The 18090-nt window shown below is 49.9% G+C and overlaps 1 protein-coding gene across 1 annotated transcript in view; it reads left to right on the top strand.

The window, feature by feature from the left end:
* PPP6R2 (protein phosphatase 6 regulatory subunit 2) overlaps positions 1-17283 on the top strand; it is a gene marked incomplete at both ends in the record, with an annotated part of 39313 nt that extends 22030 nt beyond the window's left edge. Inside the window, 13 exons of the mRNA XM_079538153.1 lie at positions 281-396; positions 652-737; positions 1020-1100; positions 2235-2332; positions 4071-4128; positions 5097-5224; positions 5860-6035; positions 7243-7402; positions 7822-7910; positions 9504-9711; positions 12779-12802; positions 15897-16040; positions 17232-17283. Of these exons, the coding sequence (XP_079394279.1) occupies positions 281-396; positions 652-737; positions 1020-1100; positions 2235-2332; positions 4071-4128; positions 5097-5224; positions 5860-6035; positions 7243-7402; positions 7822-7910; positions 9504-9711; positions 12779-12802; positions 15897-16040; positions 17232-17283 (1420 nt within the window). The remainder of the gene's footprint in view (positions 1-280; positions 397-651; positions 738-1019; positions 1101-2234; positions 2333-4070; positions 4129-5096; positions 5225-5859; positions 6036-7242; positions 7403-7821; positions 7911-9503; positions 9712-12778; positions 12803-15896; positions 16041-17231) is intronic.
* Between the last annotated feature and the right edge of the window lie 807 nt (positions 17284-18090).

Raw genomic sequence — 18090 nt, 5'->3', positions numbered from 1 at the left:
ATTCTGTGATTCTATTACTTCAGTGAGCGCAGTGCAGCAGCTCAAAATGAATTCCCATCTCATAGCATCCCTGGGGAACTGGAAGCGTTCCATGCTGTGTGAGCAGCTAGGAAGGAAGCTTTGCTTTAAGCTGGAGACACAGCAGCGTTAGCTGGAAGCTCCTCGTGAGGATTTTGTGTTCCTGAGCTTCAGTTCCCACCCAGCCATGCTGTTTGTGGTCACAGCATGAATTCTTACTGCTGCTTGGGGTCTCTTGTTACCTTTGTGCTTTTCTCTGCAGGGCAGAAGGGGGAATGAGGCGAGGCAACATGGGCCACCTCACCCGCATCGCCAACGCCGTGGTGCAGAACATGGAGAAGGGCCCCATGCACACCCAGATCAGTGAGTTCATCAAAGGTACAACCCTCTGCTCTGTTGGTTTGTCCTCGATGAAATAACTGGGAAATTACTGCCCCTTACTTTGTGAGGGGACCTTTTTATGAAAGAAAAGGCTTTCTCGTTTAAGCGCCGTAGTCCCAAAACAAACCAGCATTTCAAACCAAATTCAGCTGCTCTTTGTTTTCGTGCAATCGTTTCAAAACGGTCAGAACTTTGCTTTTACACCTGGAGGCTGAAGGTAACCACGCTGTAACAAAGATTGCTTCTTCCCAGAGCTACCTGAGGACTGCAGAGGGAGGTGGGAGAGCTTTGTAGAAGAGACGCTGACGGAAACAAACAGGAGGAATACGGTGGATTTGGTGAGAGCAGTGATGCACCTTTCAGTGAGGTCTGCTGTCTTCTGGGTTGTCTTTAATTAAAAAGAGGAACAGTGCTGCCAGTCTTCTTCTGTTTGACTCTACAGAGGCACTGTGTCTGAACATGTGTGTCCTGCAGTCATGCAGCAGCCTTCACACGTGTTGGCAAGCTGTGTTCTGTGATTGTTACTCACCGTCCTCTGTTTCTGTCCTTGTCTGTTTTTGCATGGTGGTTTTTGAGCTTTCTTAGCTTTCCCTTATGCTTGTTCTCTCTGCTTCTTTCAGGTGAGCACTCACCATCTGCACTCTTCCAGTGAGGATGAAGACATTGAGAGTGCTTTTCCCAATGAACTTTCTCTCCAACAGGTGAGCTGACAACACATTCCTTGCTGCTCCTAGGGAGTTTGCTTCTCCAGTTCTCCCTTAATCCATCCTATTATGGAGCAGCTTCATTCACTCTGTCACTGTCAGTGTGTTCAGCCTTTCAGCATCTTCCCATTATAGTTAGTTAAATGGCAGACTTCAAGCTAGATTCCAGCCAGGAATGAATTTGGCTCAGGCTGCATCCAAGTCCCAGATACAGGATGTGTCTCCAATCTCTGTCAGACACTGCATATTTCTTTCTCTTTCCCTGGTTCTCTGCACAGTAGTGGGTTGAGTGATCCTGATTCTATACATGAGCTGCAGCTCGTTGCTGTAGGTCCCAGCCAGCAAGGTGGTTTCTGTCAGCTGCCTGCAGTGGAATTGGAGCTGGGAGAGGTTTTCTGCTTCCCCTTGGGCTGTAAAGACTTCTATTAAAGAATGGGAAGAGCCATACTGAGATTAAGTGAGAAAAGAGCAAGAAGAGCAGTAAAAGGCCTTGAATTAAAAAGAAATGGGGGAAATTGAAAGTTCACTTGAATTTAGCAAAGACCTCAGGTTCCTCAGAGCATGATGAAGGGCCATCAACCATTTGGAAGCAGCTTTCCAGGCTGAAGAACTCAGGCAAGCTCCTCCCCGCCACTTTTGCCATTCAGAGCATTGACAGAAAATAGAAGTTTCAACCTGTTTAGTGGGAGGCTGCTGCTGGGGGTTGTAAAGACAATCACAGTCTGAAATGTGGTGAAGGGTAAAAAAAGATCTGAAAGCAGTTTGTTGTGATTGTTGTTATCTCTGTCCAGATCTGCACTGCCCTTGCAGATACCTTCCCCACACCTGTGGGGTCGTTGGGGGTCCTCAGCTGGAGCTGCAGCATGCAGGGTTATCCTTCAGTAGGAGAAACAAGCTGAGAAATACAGAAGTGGGAGATTCTAGAGAGGAAAAAGGAATTGTTTTCATAAAGGGAGAATGAGGTGTGGATGAGTAGGCAAGAATGTGACCAAATCAATGTCTGGGCAGCCTGGCTGAGAGATGGAGGGCAGAGGGCCTGAGCAGCTGTGAGATACACAAGTGCCTTCTGGGTGTGCGTTGTGCCTGAGCTGCTCCAGTTGCCCAGTAGCTCTTTGTGGGTTCTGTTCTCAGGCCTTCTCTGAGTACCAAATCCAGCAGATGACAGCAAACTTCGTGGATCAGTTTGGCTTTAATGACGAGGAGTTTGCTGACCAGGATGATAATATCAAGTAAGTGTACACGGCTTCAAGAGACTTCTGTCTGGCGTTGACACCTCTCTGCTTCTCATCTTTCTTTTCTCTTCTGGTTTTAAAGTGAAGCTGGCTCTGCACCTTGTTTGCTGTCACACAGATCCAAGTGTGATCAGCAGATTGGGAAACACCCGACGTCTTTTTCACAGCGTTTCTTTTGATAGGAGTCACCCAGCAGTGCTTGTAGCACCGTGCAGAAGCACTTCTTCATTCTTTGGAGAAACCTTTTTAATAAAACATGCAGTTATTACCCAGCCACGTTCTAGAATAAATGGAATCGTACGAAAAGCGAAGCATTAGAGCTAACTGCAGGCAATTACACAGATATTCTCCAGTGGCATTAAGTCCTCATTGAAATTAAGAGTGGAGGAATGGTGTTCTAATGATAGCCACCGAAAAAAAAAATTAGCCATTTATTCCCTTATGAATAAGGAAACGTGGATGAGCTGGGAGCAGATCACAGCTCAAAGAAGGCAGATTGGGTTGAGTGTAATGTTCCATGGCTGCTGAACGAGGCACTCAGAGGTGGTGCTGCTGCTGTGGAAGAACTGCTGCAACCTGGTTAAAGCTGCAGCGTTGTTTTCTCACCTTACAGAGGGTGCAGAGGAATTAATTGGCTGGGAATGCAGCTGTCCTGTTTGCCCACAGTGATTCGGAAGCTCTGAGCTTCTGCTGTTACATTGATTGACACAAGAGCTTTCCAGAAGGATCCTGAGTTGGTGCAGGTCAGCAATCTCCAGGGTCTGCTGTCCAAAAAGCCCATCCAAAAAAGAATGCTGGTGCTCCGTAGGCAGCTTTCAGCCCAGCTGCTCCATGCCCTCTGCATTCCAGCAGTCAAACACTTTGTCAGATACAAACTTGCATATTTTCAGAGCTAAGAATCAAGCTTCATCGTCCTGGCGTTGTGCGTGACGAGGATTTTTGCTGATCAGCCTTCTGGAAAGGAAAATAGCACTGTCTGAATGTAGAAATAGAGCAAAGAAGAACTGCGTGGGCCCACGCTGTGACAGCAGAGTGGAATTCCTTGACCTGCAGCACCCTCTGCTGTTCTGACAGCAGACACTCCTGGGTCTCAATGGGAAACTGGGTTATGTGATGCCATTTGTTGGCCATGTTTGTGTCCCAGTCGTGAGTCAGGGGTGTGGAACCAATCAGATTCCCTGAGGTTCATGGATTTATGCTAAAAACAGGCAGGTGTGGCCCCCCTGGGTATGGCTGGGGCTGTGCCCACTATGTAGGATCCAGTCCCTCCCCTGGGTCTTGTCTCATGCTGAGGAATCCTTGGTGAATGTAGGACTGGAGTTGCACAGCACTTGGATGCAGCTCCTTCTGCTGTTAATGAATGGAGGCTCTGTTGTGTTTTCCTATCAGCTTTGATTCAGCTCAAGTGAAAAACCTGTGATGCTGTGAAAAATGTTGAGGCTGCCTTTGTGCTGTGTAAGTAACATTGAGAGCTGCAGAGTAACAGCCAGACATTGCCAGAGGTGCCATGCAGGTACTAAGCAGACCTAGGATTGAACATCCCACATCATTATTGTTACTTTATTTCCAGATATTCAAAAAGATGGAGACAATCTTTCATCTCAAGAAGCAGAAAGCATCACCTTGAATAAAGCAGTGAGCAGGGGGCAAGCTGCCCTCTGGCTCCTGCTGGGGCTGCAGCAGAGCTGCCATCGCTCCCTGCCATCACTGAAGGCTCTCCCCTTTCTTTTTGCAGTGCTCCTTTTGACAGGATTGCAGAGATAAACTTCAACATAGATGCAGACGACGACAGCGTAAGTGGATATTTGGGGATGTTCTGTGTAATGGGATGCGTTCTGGCAAGTTGGTTCACCTCTGGATCAGCCAGTGGTGTTTTGAAGTTCAAAATATCTGCAGGAAAAGCAAAGGTGCTCCAGTGGCTGCATGCAGTTAAGGATCTCAGGGCATGAAATGAGCCCTCCTGGTTCATTGCCTTGGTGCAGATCTTCAAAACCAGTCCTGTTTATGTCAGAAGAATTGCATTCTCTCCCTCTCTGCAGTGTAAACCTGCTGTCCCTGTTCTTGCTTTGATAATCTTTCCATACGTGATTAGGAAACATTGCACGTGGAGGGTTGGGGTTGTCATGGGTCTCAATATTTCTGTGCTGTGTTTTGCTTCTTCTGCTTTATTGGCCTGCATACCCATTGAAGAAGCTGGGGAGGTGGCTTCCAGAGGTGGTTCCAGGCTCACCTGGCCAAGCTTTGCTTTGGTCAGTGCTAAGGCTTAGGTGTCCTCATCTTTCTATTTCACTTACACTGTACCATTAGTGCAGTGTTCTCCCTCTGGCTGCCACAGGCATTGCTCTGTAGGTACAGAAAATCTGATTTCTTGGCGGAACTGTGGCTGCAGCCACCAGGAGCTGCTGCTAGCTTCTGAGAAGGCAATCGTGTGCAGGGTGGAATTCCAGCACAGCCATTCCTTAGGCAGTGCACCACCTGGAAATGAGAGTCCTCTTTGCTTTGGGGCAGTGTTGGTGAGACCCTGCTGGGTGTCCTTCTCCATGGCCCTGGCGTTGCTGCTTCTGCCTGGGCTGTGCTTCAATGCTGTTGCACTTCTGAGGGCTGCTTGGGATGCAAACACAGCGTGAGATTAAGGTTAAATGCAGACAAGGAACGCTTTCCTGGTATTGCTTGTGTGCTGAACGAGCTTGTTATCATCAAAGCTCTTGTTTCTGTCTCCACTGACTGAATGGAATGTGATCTCTGTATCATACTGTTTCAGCCCAATGCTTCCCTCTTTGAAGCCTGCTGCAATGAGCGAATCCAGCAATTTGATGATAACGAGGAAGAAGAAGATATCTGGGAAGAGAAGGAGATAACCTATGCAACACAAGTGAAATCCAGGACGAGGTGAGGAGAAATGGAAGGGTCTTTCCTCACCTGGGGGGCAGGAGGAGGTTGGAAGCATTGGAAGGGTAACAGGCAGAACATTCCTGTTGAAAGTGTCTGAAGAAGACAAATCGTGTTTTGCATGAGAATGAGTGGCATCCCGTGGCACTGCAAATCACTGTCAGCTTTTCATCCCTTTGTTGCAGTCAGTGACTACATAAAGTCACTTCTGTAACTGTAAATCCAGAAATATGATTAAATGAGACAGGACGAGTGGTCGAGGCCGATGGTTGTTATTTGCCTAGCATTAAAAATCAGATTGCCCTGATAGGGCACACAAATGGTCCCAAACCTCTGCTCCTCTCATTTGCTGCCCTTTGTCTGCTCCTATCACTCTCCGGTCCTGAGACATCGCTGCAGCTTAATTCCCCTTAGGACTCTGCAAACAGGTTTTGACAAGCAAAGCACTCAGAGCCATTAGAGGAAATATCTTAAGAAGTGCCCAGCTGAGCCTTGCATCTTTTTGGGAGCTGAGCTCTGTAGAAGGGATTTAACATCACTTGGTCAGCAGCCAGGTTCTGCTTTCTCCCTGGGGCGGGAGAGGGATGAATTGGCTGCTGCCAGGGATTTACTGACTCTTGAGTTCTCTGATTTAGGTTTGGAGCATCTCAGGCCTCAGAGAGCTCATCTAAAAGTGATCTCGAAAACGGAGATCACGATGGCAGCGTGGACTCAGAAGAAGAGGAGGAGACAGAACAGCAGGTGCCTTCTTCCTCAGCCAACAGCAACAAGAGCAATGCTGCAGAGCAGAAGGAGTCCGACTCTTCTGAAGGTAAAGAGTTTAAAACAGCATCGTCCTGTTTGAAGTGACATCTGCAACCATCTCTGCCAGACAGCAGCTTGCTGGTTGCCTTTTTACATGGCTGTTCCATAATTTCACCTGTGCAGATGAGAAGAGTGTAATTCAGTCTTTGTTTTTTGCCTCTAACGCCCCCCCTTGGGGCACCCAGCCCAGAAGGCTGAAAATAAACCACTTTTTCCCCTACCACGATGCAAGTGGGGCTGTGTAAATTCGTGGGACGCAGTGTTATCAGCAGAAGAAATTCAGCCAACAGAAATAAAGGGACAGGAATGTTTTTTTTTCCCAGCAGTTCTTTATTTGCTGTCAATGCAGATCTTTTCTGTTAAAAAAAAAAAAAAGGGGGGGTTTCTTTTTCTAGGTGATATCTCTGTATCTGTGATAGTGAGCACAGTCTGCTCCTGTAATCAGCTCCACGCGCACGGGTTTGTATCCAGACCTCTGCAGTCCTTTATTTGTTGAGAAAAGAGGATGAAAAATGCCTTGTGGAAATTATTACAGAATAATAATTACAGAATAATGGGTTTGGGTTGGAAGAGACCTTTGTGATCATGTAGTTCCCAGCCCCTTCTATAGGCAGGGACACCTCCTTCTTAGCCCAGGTTGCTCACAGCCCCATCCAGCCTCCAAGGTGGGAGCATCCACGACCCCTGCGGGCAACAAAGCATCTCACTGCCCTCACAGTAAGAATTTCATCCTGATATTTACTCTAAATCTCCCCTCTTGTACTTTAAAGCCATTTCCCCTCGTCTTGACGCTGCAGGAACGGTAGATAGGAATAAAAGAGATTCTCATGAACAGAGAGCAGACTGGGATCTGAAACACCGCGTTACGTGCTTAGTTGTCCTTGAGATCTCTTCTGTGATACCAAACGTTGCATCGGTTCCCTCCCTGAGGTCGAGTGATTGAAATGGTTGGAAACCTCACTGCTGAGGTTCTGACAAGAAACTGAGGTTCCTGCAGCTGAGAAGAAGGAAGAAATCCATCAAGTCCTTTTGCTTAATTGTTGCCTCTCTCTTGTGGATAACATTAATATTAATCGGATTTCCGAGCTGCAAGCTGCGGCTTCCCAAGGACTGAGGATGGTCTCGTGAATTCCTTTGTTGCTGTGATGGCTCTGGGGTGTATTTGGGGGCAGCTGATGCTCTGGAAGCCTCAGTGTGCTGTTGTGTGCCCTCAGGCTCCGGATGGACCGCAGTGTTTGAGCCTGTCAGCTCGAAGCCCCCCACCCCCTGCGTGGCCATGGATGTTGGATCCAGTGTGTGGGACTCAGCGGCCCCGGAGAACGCTGCTCCAGAGAAGGGGTGGGCCAAGTTCACAGACTTCCAGCCTTTCTGTTGGTAAAGTCCAGTTCTTTTGGTTTCTTTTTAACTTCAGAATGAACAAAATACGTAAAGCTATGATGAGCAGAATCTTTTTCTCCTCCCCTCCCCCCTCCCTTTGCTGCCTGTTTTGTATTTTAATGTTGTCTGAGGGCTCTGCATCGGGGCACCATGCTTCCCTTTACCTTCCATCCTTCTAACTACTGCTAGCACACGTGCCTTGGGCACAGGAGCAGCACACATCCCATAACTACTGCTACACCAAGACTACAAAGAATGAAAAAATAAAGGGGAAATTAATACATTTCTTCACACTTACAAAGATGTCAGAAAGGAACAGTGCCCTAAAGCCTTTTTCTGGGTCTCTTGGAAGTGTAGCTGGGATTTCTGGACTTCATTCTCAAGGTGTTTTTCCCCTTTCCCCATTCTCCACTCAGCTCTGAATCGGGCCCACGGTGCAGCTCTCCTGCAGACACAGAAAGCAGCGATTCGGACGGCAACCCGAAGCAGAGTCAGGACAAGAACTGTAAGTGAGAACATTGCAAAGGAGATGCATTATTTGTGCTGTTTGAAGCACTCTGCTGGGGAGAGCTTCCCACCTGCACCATCTGCCTTCCCTCTCTCGAAGGCTGTTTTTGTTCAATCAGGGAAAACGGTGACTCAGAAATCCCAAATGTTGGTTGGGGTTCAGCAAGGAGAGGATGAACTTGGAGTTAGTGAGAATTGATGTCACAGAGGCAATTTAGTTGTCAACTATTCAGAAAAAAAAAAACCAAAAAACCAAACCTATTTTTAACTGTGTGTTTAATTGTAAAATTACCAAAAATTAAAAGGATGTGATAACTTATCAGTAGTTGTGCCACGTCCGTTGGTTAACTTCAGCCTGGTTGCCTTCCCTCCTCCTTCCTGAGTTAAAATGAAGGACTTTGATGGGACCAAACTCAGCTCTGTGGTTGGTGGATGGGACTGCAGTGGAGAGCACAGCGCATCCTTCTGCCACTTGCAGAAGCACCTCAGGATCCCGTGGGCCCTTCTGGCCACCAGGGCACACTGCTCACTGACTCATGGTCAGCCTGATGGCCACCACGACCACCAGGGCTTTCTCTGCAGAGCTCCTTTGCAGCAGTTCAGCCCCCAGCCCGTCCTGATGCTGCAGCTGCTCCTCCCCGGGTGCAGAACCCTGCAGTGCCGTTGCTGAACCCCATGAGGTTCCTTTCTGCCCCACTCTCAGCCTGCCCAGCTCTCTCTGAATGGCATCACGGCCCTGTGGGATGTCAGCTTTGTGCCATAAGTGAAGAGCACTCTCTGCTGTTTGTGCTGATTGTAGACATGAGCTGGCAGGACTTTCTCGATGGAGAATGCTGATTTCTTCTTTTTTTTTACCTTTTATAATTAATCTCAGAATCACACAGAATCACAGAATGGCCCAGGTTGGAAGGGAACTCAAGGATCATGAAGCTCCAACCCTCCTGCTGCATGCAGGGCCACCAACCTCCCCATTTCACAGCAGCCCAGGCTGCCCAGGGCCCCATCCAACCTGGCCTCCAACACCTCCAGGAATGGACAAGGCATCACAGCCTCTCTGGGCAGCTTCCACCACCTCACCACTCCCATAGCAAAGAACTTCCCCCTCACATCCAACCTCCATCTGCCCCCCTTCCACTCCAAACCATTTCCCCTTGTCCTGCTGTCATCTCCCCTTTCCAGGAGTTGACTCCCAAGTCCTCTTTATAGGCTCCCCTCAGGTCCTGCAGGCTGCACTGAGGTCACCCCACAGCCTCCTCTTCTCCATGCTGAACAAGCCCAGCTCCCTCAGCCTGTCTTTGCAGGAGGTGCTGCAGCCCTCTGCTCATCTCTGTGCCTCCTCTGGCCCCTCTCCAACAGCTCCCTGTCTTTCTTGCACTGGAGGCCCCCCAGCTGGACGCAGTGCTGCAGATGGGGCCTCAGAGGGCAGAGCAGAGAGGGACAATCCCCTCCTGTCCCTGCTGCCACCCCTCTGCTGATAGAAAGAATTAACCTCACGCACTGCATTTTGCATCCCTGTGCATCCTCATGGTCACACCTGGGGGTTGCTGTTGGGTCTGTTGGTTCTGCACAGTGCCCCATTTGCTCCCCACAGTCAGCACGGCCTCTCCCTGCGTCTGGAACGTCTGCGTCACGCGGAAGGCGCCGCTGGTGGCTTCAGACAGCAGCTCCTCGGGCGGCTCAGACAGCGAGGATGAGGATGAGAAAGGAGATGCCGTCACAGAGACCATCAGCACGGGTGCAGGCCAGGAAACAGTCAAGCTGACGATGGATGCGAAGAACGAGAAGGCTGTTTTCACCAGGTGGGAATGGAGTCACTCAGGGGGAGCTCAGAGCGGTCTTAACCTGCTGTGTTGGTGGGGATTGGTGTCATCTTCCTCGTAGATCCCAAATGTCCTGAGTGAGGATGTCGTACGGCTTCCTTGCTGAAGGGCTTCTGCTTTAATAAAATGTTTATTGCAGGTTTGTTGTAAGAAATGTGCGTGGCTCGTTGTAGCTCATGTCACCCATCTGTCCTCCTTGCTGCGTAGAAGGTTCAGGTCTGTGCTGGTGGTGAGGATCATAGAATCCCCAGAATGGTGGGTTTGGAAGGGATTTGTCCATCATAGAGCCATAGAATGGTTGAGTTAGATGGAACCTTATAGACCATGACGTCACAGAATGGTTGGGTTGGAAGGGGACTTGCAGACCGTAGGATGATTGGGTTGGAAGGGACCCTATGGATCATAGAGCCATAGAATGGTTGGGTTGGAAGGGTCCTTAAAGGTAATAGAGTCAGAAGATGGCTTGGGTTCGGTCTGAGGGGTTCTTAAAGATCATAGGTCCAGAGGATGGATTGGGTTGGGTCTAAAGGGTCCTTAAAGATCATAGAGCCACAGAGTGGTTGGGTTGGAAGGGACTTTACAGACCACGGAATCAGAGTGTGGTTGGGTCTGAAGGGACCACGTAGATCATACAGCCATGGAATGGTTGGATTGGAAGGAACTTTGTTGATCATGCAGCCATGGAATGGTCGGGTTGGAAGGGTCTTTATAGATCATAGAGCCACAGAGTGGTTGGGTTGGAAGGGTCTTTATAGATCATAGAGCCACAGAATGGTTGGGTTGGAAGGGACCTTACAGGCCACTGAGCCATGGAATGGTTGGGCTGGATGGGTCTTCATGGACCACAGAGCTACAGAATGGTTGGGTTGGAAGGGAGCTTACAGACTGTAGAGCCAAGGAATGGCTGGGTTGGTGCAGGGTCTGACATAGGTTGTGTGCTGCTGTGCAGGAGAGCATTGACATGCCTCCAGCTGTCACTGTTCCCTCATTCTCAAAGTGATCTATTGCAAACAATAGGAGATAAGTGGTGCACAGTGCCCCCAAAAGATGTCAGTTCCTGCTTGGCTGGGGGCTGCAGAGCAGCAGAAGTGAGATTGCAGAACTAGGTAATGTTCTGGGAGAAGGAAGTAAACCAGAGGTTTAAGCAACTCTGAATTTACTTCTTAATAAGGACACCAGCTTTAATTGTTGCTGTCTGCTTCGAGTAGCCTTTACTCTGTTGTACTTGCAGCGAGGGAGATTCTGGAGCTGTGCTCACTGTAATTGCAGCTGTTATGGTAAATGGAGTTGGACTGTTGAGAGGTGGCACCTCCAAGCAGACTGGCTGCACGAGGGATGGAAGATGAAAGAGAAGCAGAACGCTGCCTGCTGTGCTCAAAGCAGCCTCTGCTTTTCCAACGTTCAGTTTGCATTGCTTCTAATCAAATCCACTGGCTCTGCTATCTGAAACAAACTGCTCCAGATGTTGCTCCTCTCCCCACACGGTGGTTTGGACTTGTGTTACACGTGGAGCTCCCTGTCTTGACTCACAGCAGCAGCGTAAATTTTACTTGGCATGTTCTGAGGTCTCTCATTCATTTCCTAGCAGGAGCAGGGATGGTGGTTTCTGATGTGGCTGATTGGCTGCTGCAGGCTGCACCTGCTGCTTCACGCAGCGTCACTCGGAATGGTTTTCTCTCCAAAGAAGTGCATCTAGCAGTAAGCACGAGGCCTCCAGAACCTGCCTGGTTTTTCATGATTGCAGTTCTGCAAAAATTAATTCCATTTTGGCAAAGAAATGATGTGCCGGAGTCACCACGGTCTCCACTTAAAAGGTGTCTGCAGCCTTTCCCTGCTGTAACCGCAGCCAAAAGCAGAAATAGAAGCTGTGAGAGGACAGGACCTGTTGCACACATTGTGATTTCAGCTGCTCCAGCTCTGCTGAGTTTCTCATAGTGTCTGAGCTATTGACCAGTGGTGGCAGTGGAAGCTTCCTGTGGCCTCCGCTCTCCCAGACCAGTCCATCTTTCCCTGCAGCAGATGTGGTGGCACCCAATGGCCAGCTGAGGTTATGCTTGTTTCTCACCACGTTCCTGACCGACTCCGAGTAAATGAGCTGTACTAAAAGCTGAACATGTCGTTCTTGAGGGCTTTCCAGTGGCAAAACTCCAACTCTGGCTCTGTGTCTTGGTAGCCTCATGCTGTCACAGCTCCACAGCTGGATGCAGCAGTTCTCAGACCCAATTTCTGCTTTGACTTTGGTGCCAACTTTGCCGTGTCAGGTTTCAAGTTTGGGTGCCTTAAATCTGCTTTTAAGAACGCAGATAAAGTTGACTTCTCTCTCTCTCTCTCTCCTGAAAGCACTCAGCTTCCAACAAACCCTCTCCTACTGTACAAACAGGTCTTCCTCTATTTTTCCACCATCCCCAGGGCCAGCAAGCTGCAGTGCTGCAGCACACGCCTCTGAGAGCTCTCCATGACCACGATGCTGGTGCTCTCTCCCTGCCCAAACCTCACACCCTGAGCATTCCTCTACATCTCCCTGCACAACTCAGTGGCACTTCTGCTTGAGGCAGCCGACGTGGCAGTAGCTTAAAAATCACATGCAAAGAAAATGTTTCAGGCATAGTTAGCTGGCTTCCCATCCCTAATTGTGGAAACTCACGGAGTGGCTCAGGTTGGGAGGGACCTTTCAGCTGCTTCTTGCAAAGAAGTCATTTTGCAGAAGTTTCTCTGACCAGAGAGCTGCCAGATCTGTGATAACTGAGCAGTTTGCGTGCCAGGCATGAGGAAGATGCTCATGATGGGGTGTTGCATCTTGTGGTTTTTTTGGATACGGGTCTGAGTATTGCATGGGAAGCGCAGTCTTCAGTGGCTGCACGCTCTGAAACCCTTTGGAACATTCCTGCCCATTCTCCTGGGAGGAACCACCTGGGGCTAAGGTTGCAAAGTGAATTCTTCTGTCTGTTTTTCCAGCCATCTTTACTGTTCTCTTTCTCTCCCTTCCTTCACTCTCTCCCTGTCCTGCCTCTCGCTGCCTCTCTCTCTCGTGGTGGGCATTGCTCAGAGTCTTTAGACCTGCAGGCAGAGGGTACGTATGGCTCAGGGTTCCAAACATCCACCGTACACATAGCTGCTCTCAATCCATGCTGGGCCAGAAGCAGAGGAACGCTGGGAAACCTCAGCATTTCCCAATCAGTTCAAACAGATCCTAGAAAGAGCACTTGCAAGCACTGAACACCAGGGTGTGTGTTGTCCTTTGTCAAGCATGCTCCCAGCCGGCCTGCCTGCTACCAAACGTGGTGCTCGCTCATGCTGTGTGTCCTCCAGCTTCTGCCATTCCTCCCCTGTCAGCTCTTCCTGCAGAGAGGAAATGTGTTTTGCAGTTGCAAAGGGAAGCTCTGCTGCTGGCTGTGGTTTGCAGCGTGGTTTCCTCTGCCCGTGGTGCAGCCACGTGCTCTGCTCAGACTTTCTCACAACAAGAGCAGATGTTTTATCTGTGTGCTGTAAATGTTTGTTTTTTTTTTTTACAAAAGAATATGTATTTTTGTATGAAATTTGCTTTCTGTTTTAAACTGGGGGTTTTTACCAGTTGTTTTCTGAAGCTCACCCATGCAAACCAGGTTTCCCAGCTGCTGTGCAAGCAAGCAAGACTGCTGTGATTCCTATAAGATCAGAGAGCAAAAGGAGAACATCACTGCACATCTCCAGGCTGTCCTAAGAGCACATTAAGGGAAACACTGTGCTGTCATGTCCAGAAAGGAGAGATGTGTGCTGAGCAAGAGCTGACCTCTCTGACAGCACTCAGGGAATGCAGCTCAGCATCACCTCCATCCCCGGAGGCTGCAGAGAAATGCAACGCTTTAAAAACCCGATTCCTTATGGCACGTGCTGATTAAACCTCTTAATGCAGTCATTCACAACTTTGGATATTTTTCAGGCTCTTCTGTAAGCAGTTGAGCACGCACTGCTTGTTCCCAAGGGCTGCCTCCCAGGCTGTGCTTCTTGCTGAAGGAATGCAGGTGTGTGCATGCCCTGCTGCCAGCTCTTCTTAGCATTGGAGATGAAGGGCAGCTGTTGCACTTGGTGCTTTCCAAGTGCTTCACTGCTGAACTGCACAGATGTCCCTTGAAAGATGAGATGCCCAAAATGGGACCGAGCATTGCTTTTCTGTCTAACTGTGCTAGAAATCACCTCTTGCTTCTGAACACACACAGCTCTGGGGTGAAACATCCTCCTTCCCACAGCAGTGCAAGCTGCTGCAGTTGGTCCCAGCCCTGAGCTGAGCTACGTGCTCACAGTGGATGTTTTGAGCTCTCCCATTTGGGATGTGTTTTCCTTTGTGCCTGCTCTGCTGCCCATCCATCCTGCATGGCGTGGGTTGCAGCTGTGTGCCTGCAGCTCCTTTTGCTGCTGGGATGGGATGGGATGGGATGGAATGGAATGGAATGGAATGGAATGGAATGGAATGGAATGGAATGGAATGGAACAAGCATGCACAGAGCATGGAATGTGGCATGGAGCATGCAGCATGCCTGCAGCGTTCTTGTAGAACATCAGTGCTCTTCTACCCAGAGAGAAGAGTAAAAGTGCAGTGACTTAATCCGAGGTCCCATTTCACCAGGAAACGTTTCCAACCAGAGGTGAACATTTCGTGCAGTAGTTGGCACAGATGGGATCTTTCCTGTGGACATGTTGGCCTTTCCAGTGGCAGATTGCATGTGAATTTGGTGTCCAGACCTCCCCGTATCCACCTGCTGCCCACCCAACACCAACAGTGCATGCAGTGCTCTGCTCCAGGAGGGCTCAGCGTGAACTGTGCTCAGCCATGCTCCTCATCCACATCCTGCTCCAGTGTCCATCCTACCTCTGTGTTTCCTGGAGCACCTTTACAGCATTTCTTTGTCTGTGACACTGATTGTTTCCCCATCAGAGCAGAGGATATCTGAAGGGAGTCCCAGAGGTGGGTAGGGCTGAGCTCCAGCTGAGGCAGTTCCATGCAGCACCAAACCCACTCCTTCCTGAGGTTCTTAGAGCCCATTCATGGCTGCAACCTGAATTCCTTACGGGTCCTTTGGTAATGAGATGTAGGTGAGCATTGCATGTGACCTCAGGAGCAGCACTATGTGCTGTCAGGTGGATTCCTTCATGGCACAGCTGGATTTCCAGCCAAGCTGCAGTGTGAGTGCTCCTGCTGAATGCAAGAGGCTCCCAGCAGTCAGAGCTGAGGAAGGGCAGAAGGAGAAGCTGTGGGTTTTGCATGGTATCGTAGGAGTGAGTGCTGAAACTGAGCAGGAGAGAGGTGCCCAAAGAAGTGCAGTGCTAAAATGCTCTCCATAAAGCCAGGGGAAACCTGCTGAGGAGCTGTCAAAAGGGAAGTGAGCTCCTGATGTTGTTGTGTTCACACAAAGAGCAGCATGTTGCTTCATTTGGTCTGGGCATCAGTTTTGCTATAGAGTGGTTCTGTGGCAACTTCTGTACCGATGGACTTGTGGATGGGTTTTAGCCCTGTTTTTCCAGGCACTCGCAGGAGAAATCTCTCATTGGCCTGAGGAAGCTTTGTGTTTTGGCAGTAGAGCAGAACGGGTTGGGCAGCCATTCTGTAGCACCTGAATCTCTGCAGAGAATCCCTTCTTGTCTAAAGCAACACGAAGGCATTCCAGGCGTCAGCTCCATCAGGCTGCCCAGGGCCTGATGCAGCCTGGCCTTCAAAGCCTCCAGGGATGGAGCATCAGCCACATCTCTGGGCAAGCTGTGCCACTGCCTCACCACCCTCCCTGTGAAAGACTTTTTTTCCTTGGATCCAACCTAAATCTCTGCACACTTGAAGCCATTTCCCCCTGTTCTACCAACACAGACCCTGCTCGAGGGTCTGCCCCCTCCTTTCCTGCAGCCCCTTGTTAGATACAGGCTGCTCTCACATCACCTCACAGCCTTCTGTTCTCCAGCTGCACAGCCCCAGCTCTCAGCCTGTCCTGTGACAGCTGTTCCATCCCTAGGATCACATATGCATAACATAATGCTTTGTAATCCCACTTTATTTTTGATTCTTCTTTCCTTATGGCAATTCTGTGGCCTGTGCCAGGAGAGGAGGAGGAGGAGGAGGAGGAACGTATTTTCCCTCGGGTAGAGTTGAAACCCCATTCACTGACCCTTTAACATGACCATAACTTCTCCCCACACAGCGATTCAGGCTGCATGGTGATTGATAAGCTGACCATCACAGACATGGGAACGACCAAAGCATCCAAACCACTGAACAATGCTGCCCAGCATCCAGAGGAGCACCAGAACACGGCGCCGGTCACGGAAATGGCCACGAAAGACAGGTGAGCTGGGCCAACCCACCAGCACTGCCCATACCAGAGCCCCATGTCAGACAGTCCCAGGTGACAAAGCCAGGCAGGTGGGCTGTCCTATGGAACCTGCTGATACCTGTGGTGTGAGAAGGAATTCGGGCCAGTGCTTTGAGCTTTAGTGCCACCAGTCCTCTTAATTCCACATCTGTTCTGGATATCAGCAACACTGCTGCTCGCACAGGAACTGCAGGGAACTGCAGCATTTGAATCCACAGTTTGGTGAGGGTGTGTGGCTCTGCAGGACCATCCAGCGTTGGCCCTATACATCCCTGTCCTGAGACAGAGCAGGGAAGCAAGGCAGCAGGACTGCACCTGCAGTGCAGGCAGAGGAGCACCAAGGGGTCTGGGCTTTGATTTCACATAGAATCACACAGAATGGCTCAGGTTGGGAGGGACCTCAAGGATCATGAAGCTCCAACCCTCCTGCTGCATGCAGAGCCACCAACCTCCCCATTTCACAGCAGCCCAGGCTGCCCAGGGCCCCATCCAACCTGGCCTCCAACACCTCCAGGCATGGACGGGGCATCACAGCCTCTCTGGGCAGCTGTTCCACCACCTCACCACTCCCATAGCAAAGAACTTCCCCCTCACATCCAACCTCCATCTGCCCCCCTTCCACTCCAAACCATTTCCCCTTGTCCTGCTGTCATCTCCCCTTTCCAGGAGTTGACTCCCAAGTCCTCTTTATAGGCTCCCTTCAGGTCCTGCAGGCTGCACTGAGGTCACCCCACAGCCTCCTCTTCTCCATGCTGAACAAGCCCAGCTCCCTCAGCCTGTCTTTGCAGGACGTGCTGCAGCCCTCTGCTCATCTCTGTGCCTCCTCTGGCCCCTCTCCAACAGCTCCCTGTCTTTCTTGCACTGGAGGCCCCCCAGCTGGACGCAGTGCTGCAGATGGGGCCTCAGAGGGCAGAGCAGAGAGGGACAATGCCCTCCTGTCCCTGCTGCCACCCCTCTGCTGATGGAGAAGTGCAGGATTTTGTGAAGGGTCTGGGAGAGGTTCTGACTGGGGAAGCTGATTGCTTTATAGCAAGCAGAAGCAGCAGAAGTAGGGAAGTGTTGTTTCAGGTGCTGCTGTAGAGGAGAGTATCCAGAATTAAGCTTTAGGAGCAGGAGGACCCGGTGCTGTGTGTCTCTAATGTCGCTCTTTGGCTTTGTCCTTAGGAAAGAAGAAGCCTTGCCTTGTGCTGAAGCCACATTAAATGGCCCTGCTTGATGACACAGATGCAATGGGACGTGTGTGATCCAGGCCAGGCTGCTACCTGGTGATGCAATTTGTCAATTTCTTTTTTTTTTTTTTTTTTTTCCTTTTTTTTTTTTTTTTCATTTTAATTTTATTTTTTAATAAATGCTGCATTGATGAGAGAGCTGGCATTCAGGACCAGACACGGAGTTTCGACACCAACAATCTGTTCTGAAAGACACTCGCATTGTCTAAATGTAGCATCCATCAGTTAGTCATCACAGGAATGATGGGGTTCTTCCCAAGCAAGCCTTCTGCCTAACTTCAATTCCTGTCCCCTTCCCTCTCTCCCTTGGTTTTGTTTTGTATTTGGGGTTCAGTCCTATTTTCTTAGTGTTATTGCACACAGTATTCAGCTTCTCTTCCGAAAGGTAGCAGGTCTAACGCTGGGACACGGACAGCACACAGCAGTCCCACAGTCGTGTGACCAAAGTTCCTGATGGAGCTGCCCTTTGGGCAGCGTTTGCACCGCTTTTGTATAGCAATAAAGCCTTATCAGAAACATTTCATAGGAGGAAAAAGATGCAAACACTTTAAACGGGACGAGGCAGGGAGGGTTTTTTGTTTTGTTTTTGTTTTTTTGTGGGATGGGAGGGATATCACCGACGTCGTCCCGAGCCAGAGGCCAGGTAGCCAACCTGCTGTCGTGCTGGACTGTCTGGAGGAGCGGCCAGGCTCTGAATTCGTTGCTCCATGCTCTGCCGGTGAGAGGCAGGCTGGTTCACTGCAGGACCTCAGGTCGCCAGCAGCCGGCCTCTGCTGTCTGAGCCATCACAGCTC

This window comes from Tetrao urogallus, assembly GCF_951394365.1.
Source record: "Tetrao urogallus genome assembly, chromosome: 1".
Lineage (NCBI taxonomy): Eukaryota > Metazoa > Chordata > Aves > Galliformes > Phasianidae > Tetrao > Tetrao urogallus.
This window is presented reverse-complemented; position numbering and strand designations above follow the sequence as displayed.